Source organism: Pelodiscus sinensis, chromosome 28 (assembly GCF_052426305.1).
Source record: "Pelodiscus sinensis isolate ZL-2025 chromosome 28, ASM5242630v1, whole genome shotgun sequence".
Classification (NCBI taxonomy): domain Eukaryota; kingdom Metazoa; phylum Chordata; order Testudines; family Trionychidae; genus Pelodiscus; species Pelodiscus sinensis.
In genome coordinates, this window is record NC_143079.1 from 8,020,332 (window position 1) to 8,028,360 (window position 8,029).

The following is an 8,029-nucleotide window of genomic DNA, read 5'->3' on the forward strand; positions in this document are numbered from 1 at the left end:
GAAAGAAAGAAAGAAAGAAAGAAAGAAAGAAAGAAAGAAAGAAAGAAAGAAAGAAAGAAAGAAAGAAAGAAAGAAAGAAAGAAAGAGGGAGGGGAGGGGAGGGGAGGGGAGGGGAGGGGAGGGGAGAAGCGAAAGAAAAAAGCAGAGGGCAGGGGAGGAGAGAAGGGGGAGGGGAGAGAAGAAGAGAAAAAAAGAAGCAGAGGGCAGGGGAGGAGACGGGGAGGGGGGAGAGCGAGAGCCTGGAAGAAGCGCTGGCTGAGCAGGTGGGCGGGGGCAGCAGCCGGGGGGAGGGCCCCGGTGCTGGCTGTGGCGCCTCTCGCGGCCACGTGGAGCTCTCTGGCCCGCCCCCCCGGAGCATGTGGCTGCAGCAGCCCCGGCTGCTGCCGGCCAGCATCGGTATATAAGGCGCGGGCGGAGGCAGGAGCCGCGCTGTGAAAGCCGCACACATCCCCAAGTCTTCCAAGATGAGCTACACCCTGGAAACGCTCGGCAACCCCTCCTACCGGAGGGTGACCGAGAGCCGGGCCACCTACACCCGGGCCAGCGCCTCCCCGTCCAGCGGCTTCAGGTCGCAGTCCTGGTCCCGGGGCTCTCCGAGCACCGTCTCCTCCTCGTACAAGCGCGCCACGCTGGGCGCGCCGCGGCTCTCCTATGGCTCCACCGTGCTGAGCTCCTCGGAGAGCCTGGACCTCAGCCAGTCCTCGCTGCTCAACGGCGGCGGCGACTTCAAGCTGAGCCGCTCCAACGAGAAGGAGCAGCTGCAGGGGCTGAACGACCGCTTCGCCGGCTACATCGAGAAGGTGCACGGCCTGGAGCAGCAGAACAAGGCGCTGGAGGCGGAGATCGCGGCGCTGCGCCAGAAGCAAGCCGGGCGCTCGCAGCTGGGCGACGCCTACGAGCAGGAGCTGCGGGAGCTGCGCGGGACGCTGGAGCTGGTGAACCACGAGAAGGCGCAGGTCCAGCTGGACTCGGAGCACGTGGAGGAGGACATCCAGCGGCTGAAGGAGCGCTTCGAGGAGGAGGCCCGCCTGCACGAGGAGACCGAGGCCACCATCCGCGCTCTGCGCAAGGACATCGAGGAGGCCTCCATGGTCAAGGTGGAGCTGGACAAGAAGGTGCAGTCGCTGCAGGACGAGGTGGCCTTCCTGCGGGGCAACCACGAGGAGGAGGTGGCCGAGCTGCTGGCCCAGATCCAGGCGTCCCATGTCACGGTGGAGAGGAAGGACTACCTGAAGACCGACCTCACCGCCGCGCTCAAGGAGATCCGCAGCCAGCTGGAGTGCCACTCCGACCAGAACATGCACCAGGCCGAGGAGTGGTTCCGGTGCCGCTATGCCAAGCTCACCGAGGCGGCGGAGCAGAACAAAGAGGCCATCCGCACGGCCAAGGAGGAGATCGCCGAGTACCGCCGGCAGCTGCAGTCCAAGAGCGTGGAGCTGGAGTCGGTGCGGGGCACCAAGGAGTCCCTGGAGCGGCAGCTGAACGACATCGAGGAGCGCCACAACCATGATCTTACCACCTACCAGGTAAGGGCCGGGCTGGGGCGCCAGGAGATTGTGGGGTTGCGCAGCCCCAACCCCCTCTCCCCCTTCCCTCCCCCAAAAATGCAGCAGGAACTTGCGCGCTGCGGAGCGAACGCGCGCGGGGCAGACGCGCGGGCGAGGAGTTACCGCGGGTGTGCAAATGATGCGGGGGGGCGGCGGGGGGAAACACCCGCAAAGATGCAAAAAAAAGTTTTAACCCTCCCCACCACACACACACACACACACACACACACACACACACACGTCTCCTGTGCAAAATTGGCATGGATGCAAAAACAGAGCTGGCGCAATGCAGCCCAACGTCTAATCGTTGAGCTTTGCCTGAAAACTTTGGCTCGGTTCGCTGGCAATCGGGGAGGCCCCAGTACCTCTTTACAAGGCGCATTTTTAATATTTACAACAGTTCTGGTTCGATCCGTTTCACCGTTAGCATACGCCCTCCATTCCCCACTTCGGTTTACTACGCAAACCTTTAACTACAGTCTAAAGACAGAAGCAGAGGACCTGAGATGTTACAAGGAAGGAGGAAAATTGCTCCCCCTGACTTCTGAGGATAGGACAAGAAGCAATGGGCTTAAACAGCAACAAGGGAGGTTTAGGACATTAGGAAAAACTTCCTGACTGTCAGGGTAGTTAAACACTGGAATGAATTGCCTAGGGGGGGTTGTGGAAGCTTCATCATTGGAGACCTGCCTGCAGGTCCCCTGCAGATCTAGTGTTCTAGTATCCTCTATATTTGTAACAATTTGCAAATATATAGCCTACAGTTTGCTGTTGGGGAGAAGAGACTAGCCTGAGCCAAGGTTTAAAAAGGCTTTTCTAAACGTTTTAACAAAGCTTTTAACTCTTTCCAGTAGATTGCTGATAGCTCATAAATATCTTAAAATAGTTGGGGAGGGGGGGAGTCAAAAGGGCTAACCCGCAGTCTTTACCGGGGTAATACTCCATCAAAAGGCATTTTGCCTGAGTAAGGACTGCAGAATCAGGCCCCAAATGCATTAATGCCAGGCACCATTATTTGCGAAATAATAAGACAATGAGGCCATGATCAGCCTCCTTTTGCCCTCTATCCCCTTCTTTGCCCTTGGGTTTCAGAGCGGGCTTTTAACCGGCTTCCATGCAGAACTTTTCCAGTGCTGCCGTTGAGAGTTCAGACTGTTATCCGGGCAAAGATGCTTTCTGGTTGTGAATGTCCTAATGACGCGGGGATTTTCTGTGTCTGTTGCAGGACACGATTCAGCAGTTGGAAAACGAGCTGCGGGGTACAAAATGGGAAATGGCGCGTCATTTGAGGGAATACCAGGATCTCCTCAATGTCAAGATGGCTCTGGATATTGAAATTGCTGCATACAGGTACCATAGGAATGCCGTGGATGTGTCTGGAATACTAACTGCACTGCAGGTGCTGCTGGTTCCAACCAACCTCTGCCCCAACTGCTTTTATGATTGGCAACAATTTTCCTTTAAGCCTCAAACAAATGCAGGAATAGACATTTGGCCAAATTATTAGCCCTCTTTTCAGATTTGTGAAAATTCAAGACCCCTAAGCAATAAGAAATTTTTCGGAGTTAATTCTGCTCTGTGAAAGTCAGTAACAAAACTCCCGTTAACTTCCCTGGGAATGGGCTAGAGCCATTAGACTGCAGTGCAATGCTTTCATAATGCAGCACTCTGCGCTTGTTTGGTTGCAAAAGCAGGATGCAGGTGACAGTTTTTAATCTATCATTGTTTTATTTCCCTTCTCTTCGAACATGGTGCACCAATATCGTGCATTGTTTTAATCCCTCTTGTTATTTTAGGATATGGTTTGTATCAAATGAGCACTGTTAATCTGCACTTCAACTCTTCTTCCTTAACTTTCCTTCAGATCCTTCGCGAAGGAATCCTGGAGCAGAGATGTACCTGCTATAGCCATCATCTGGCAGGATGTTTCTAGCTTCTTTGGCATTGGTTTTGTAACTTTTTTTTTTTTTGCCTATTTATTTTTTAAACAAGGTCGCTTCATATATAAATATATGACTGCAATATCAGCTTCAAAATGAAACATGAAAGCACTGATTTTTTGGGGTCAGAGGATTAGATGCAAAAATGCATTTCTGAATATAAATAACATCAAAACAGATGATTGGGAAGCAGACATCTTTAGCACCCTGCGAAGTGCAAGGACTGTGATCAGATATGCATAGAGAGAATAGATATTTTATTGCCATGGTTAACATAGTTTAAATCTGGTGCATAATATTATGGCTGAGTTTCAAATCATAAAGGATTTGAATGCTGAGATAAATGAGAAATGGGGATTCAAATGCCCTAATTGGTTTTAACAGTCCAAGCCATAATATTTATATTTTAAGCCTATAGGGCCAAATGTTCCCTCTAATCTTTCCCATCCATGTGGAGATTTTTTCAGTCCGCATGTAGAATACATTTTATTATGTGCACCGAGGCATATGCAAGTGCACACCACCAAGAAGAATACAAACCTAGCAGTGGGCACTAATCCGCTGGGCAGCACTGAAATCTCTCCCGAGTGTCCGCACAAGCGCATCGCTGACAGGGAACACAGCCCTATCCTCAGCTGGAGTAAATCAGCAAGACCACACTGAAGTGAATGACTATGTTCTGACCTATGCTGATTCACACCAGTCTGGCAATGTGGCTGATGCATTTTCATGATAAGTTTTTACTAAGCAAAAATCTTTATGATCAAGCAATAACAATCCGCAGATATAAATTGAGCTAAGGAAAGCATTCGGCACCAGATATTACAGTAAGGGGCAAGAGGGGGCTGGAGTACATGACTTATGAGGAGAGTCTGGGGGACTGGAGGACTTCTGTCTTATTTAGTCTACAGAAGAGATGAGTGAGGGGGGATTTGATAGCAGCCTTCAACTACCTGAAGGGAGGGGTACCAAAGAGGATGGAGAGAGGCTGTTCTCAGAGGTGACAGATGACAGAATGAGGAGCAAAGATCTCAAGTTGCAGTCGGAGAGGATATTAGGAATTTTTTTCCCCTAGGAGGGTGCTGAAGCACTGGAATGGGTTCCCTTAGAGGTTTTTAAGTCCCATCTTGACAAAGCCCTGGCTGGGATGATTTTGTTGGGGTTGGTCCTGCCTTGGGCAGGGGGACTCTTTGACCTCCTGAGGTCTCTTCCAACCTTAGGATTCTATGATAAGATGCCTGATCCAAATCCTATTGAAGTCAATGGATAGATGTCCAATGATCATGGAAAAATTTCTCCATGGTTAGGTGTTTCAAGCAGGTGGAATGTGCTTTCTCTTTCTCTGCAACACTGTAGCTATTTTCCATGCTAACTTCCCCCTCTCTTTATTTCCATAGGAAACTACTAGAGGGTGAAGAGACGAGATTCAGTGCCTTCTCGGGAAGCATTACTGGTCCCACATTTACACACAGGCAACCCACAGTCACAATATCATCTAGTAAAATACAGAAATCCAAAGCGGAGCCGCCAAAGCTAAAGGTCCAGCACAAATTTGTAGAAGAAATCATCGAAGAGACAAAAGTGGAGGATGAGAAGTCAGAAATGGATGATGCCTTGGCAGCCATTGCAGAAGAACTGGCAAGGAAGGAAGAACAGAAGAAGGAAGAAGAAGCCGAAGAGGAAGAAGCCGTGGAAGAGGAGATTGTAGCTGAGAAGAAAGCGCCCATGAAAGCAGCTGCACCCAAAGCTGAAGAAGAAGAAGAAGAAGAAGAAGAGAAAGCAGAAGAAGAGGAGGAAGAGGAGGAAGCTGCAAAATCTGATGCAGCAGAAGAAGGAGGTTCTGAAAAGGAAGAAGCAGAAGAAGCGGGTGAGGATGCTGAGCAGGAAGAGGGAGAAGAAGAAGGTGAGGCTGAAGCTGAGGGAGAAAAAGCTGAGGCTGAGACCAAGAAAGAAAAGGAACCTGAAGGAAAGAGTGAGGAAGAGGCCGAGGAAGAAGTTGAGGAGGCTGCAGTGGAAGAGAAGGTGGAAAAACTGAAAACACCTCTAGCAAAATCGCCACCTAAATCTCCTGCAGCGGAAGAAGCCAAAGAAGAGCAGAAGGAATCAGAAGAAGCTGAAGGAGGAGAAAGTGAAGAAGAGAAAGTGGAGACGGGAGGTAAAGAGGAGGAAACAAAGGAAGAGAAGAAGGCGGGGTCTCCAGAGAAGGCGGGGTCTCCAGAGAAGGCGGGGTCTCCAGAGAAGGCGGGATCCCCAGTGAAAGAAGAAAAGGCAGTGGTGGAAGAGACCATCTCTGTCACAAAGGTAACAAAAGTCAGCGTAGAGAAAGAGTCCAAAGTGAAGGACGAAGGCAGTAAAGGAAAAGAAAGTGACCAGACCTCCAAGGAATCCATGAAAGAAGACATTGCAGTGAACGGGGAGGTGGATGACAAGGAGGAGGAGAAATCCAAAGAAAAAGAAGTTGAAGGGGAAGACAAGGGTGTGGTCACCAATGGCCTGGATGTGAGCCCATCCGAAGAGAAGAAAGGAAAGGCTGAAGAGAAAGTTGTGGTAACCAAAAAGGTGGAAAAAATCACTAGCGACGACGGGGACAGTACGACCAAATACATCACCAAGTCTGTGACGGTCACCCAAAAGGTAGAGGAACACGAGGAATCTTTTGAAGAGAAACTAGTGTCCACCAAGAAGGTTGAGAAAGTCACTTCACATGCTGTTATAAAAGAAGTAAAAGGTAGCGATTAAAAATAGTTATTACAAAAATCAAAAGAAGTTGGGTCGGTGAAAAAGGTTAAGCCATATGACAGCTGCAAAATGCATGTGAGTGACAGCTTTAAAGCAAAACAGGTTCTCTCATGGAGTCTCCAGACACACTATATTTTACTTTTTTGTGTGTGCAATTTTGGGGGGAAATGCATGCCAGCTCAAGATGTACTCCCTCCACAGAACTTGGGGAATAACATACATAAATAAATAAAATGCATGAGGAAAGGAAGCTTTTGAATTCCCTAAACTGTCGGAGGAACACATCTGAGGAACGTCTTAAGAGGTATTATGCAAAGAACCAACTGAGCCAAAAACAAACAGAAAAAAAAACAATCATGAAAAAAACCAGATTTCTCCTAGCCTTAAAAAAAGCTACTTATGAATAATTATGTTTACCTCACTGGTGCAATTAAGATGGACTTTTGTTCATGGGAGAACCTAGTTGACATTCACAGTATGCAACCTTTTGTTGTTCGATGTAGAACCGTCACAGCAGTACTTGCTCAATAAAGGTCATATTGGAAACATGTCTTATTCTGTGGAGTTTCTCTAATGAGTTTAATCTCTCCCCAGGTTTTTTTATATATATAAATTATTCAGAATTAATAGCAAATTAGCTTCCATATACAAATTGCTTCCCCTTTTTGCAATCCTCTTTGCATTTCTCAACCATGGAGAGAGAGCTTAGAAAAAAATGCAATTTTTGAGTGAACAAATTACTTGTAATTTTACAGAAACAATGTCAAACAACGGAATATTTGTTCATCTGCAACATGCCTTTTTTTCTAAGCTGTCTCCCAGGGGTGGGGAAATGGAAAGAGATTTGCAAAAGAATATGAAGGTTTCTGAGCTTCTTTCCTTTAACAGTTTGATCCAATGTCCATTGGAATATTTCTATTGAAATTCAGGGGGTGTTGGATTGGAACTCACATGTTTGCAAAAGGGTCCAAATTCACAGCCCTACAAAGCAAAGGTTTCAGTTGGGTCACATCCTGCAAACTTGTGTATTGTTCCAGTCACCACATAGAACCATTTGGGTGAGTAGCGGGGACAAGATTTGATGTTTTAAAGCAGGAGTAGGAGTAATTTGAGTTTCCCACACATACTCTATCCCTGGCTGTAGGCACCACCCTAGGGATGGAAGAAACTCTCGGGGCCATACAGTCCTTGACGTTAATTGACACTGTCACCAAATCAGCCAGCTGGGATTGTGATGGGTTTTGGATAGAGGTGTCTGTCCATTAGTAAGTGGGCTGGGAACCATAAATCCATTTCACAAAGGTCTCCATATACCCATCAAAAGTCAGTGACTGCTGATGGCTACTGCTCTAGCCTCCAGGAGACCTCCAGGACCAAATCCCTATAAGCATCTGCTCCCCAACTCATCCCCAAGACCCTTCATTGTCAATGCAAAACACCATTACACAGATCAAAAATTAAGAATAACTATACTCAGAGAAAACTGCCGTACAGGCAATGTTTACATTAAAGATCATTGATAGCTTTTAAAATAGTTGTTCATTTTTTAAAAATTATAGTCATGAGATTATTCCAGGCACACAGCTCCAGTTGTCTACTGTCCAATTACATCATCTTATGAGTCAGTCAGAAAACCGAAAAGAAACCTCAATTTCATCCCACTGAAATGAGAACAAAGGATGCAATTTTCCAAAGTGCTCCACATTGGCCTAAATCAGATTCCATTAAAGGCAACCATTAAACTGACTAGGAGCAATGGCTCTGTGAATTCCAACCTATATCGAAAATAAAAGTTATAACACA

At 47.7% G+C, this 8,029-nt stretch overlaps 1 protein-coding gene across 1 annotated transcript; it reads left to right on the plus strand.

The window, feature by feature from the left end:
- The first annotated feature begins 226 nt into the window (after positions 1-226).
- Positions 227-6,768, plus strand: NEFM (neurofilament medium chain). Its single transcript, XM_014569064.4, has 3 exons — positions 227-1,526; positions 2,773-2,897; positions 4,885-6,768. Exons 1-3 carry the CDS (start codon positions 465-467, stop codon positions 6,224-6,226), a joined length of 2,529 nt encoding a protein of 842 aa, XP_014424550.3. The 5' UTR covers positions 227-464; the 3' UTR covers positions 6,227-6,768.
- Positions 6,769-8,029: the final 1,261 nt, after the last annotated feature.

Excerpts from the sequence above, each read along its gene's own strand:
- NEFM (XM_014569064.4), top strand. The coding sequence starts at position 465 with ATGAGCTACACCCTGGAAACGCTCGGCAACCCCTCCTACCGGAGGGTG. Across the intron at positions 1,527-2,772 it reads ATGATCTTACCACCTACCAG|GACACGATTCAGCAGTTGGA; the intron begins GTAAGGGCCGGG and ends TGTCTGTTGCAG. Across the intron at positions 2,898-4,884 it reads ATTGAAATTGCTGCATACAG|GAAACTACTAGAGGGTGAAG; the intron begins GTACCATAGGAA and ends TTATTTCCATAG.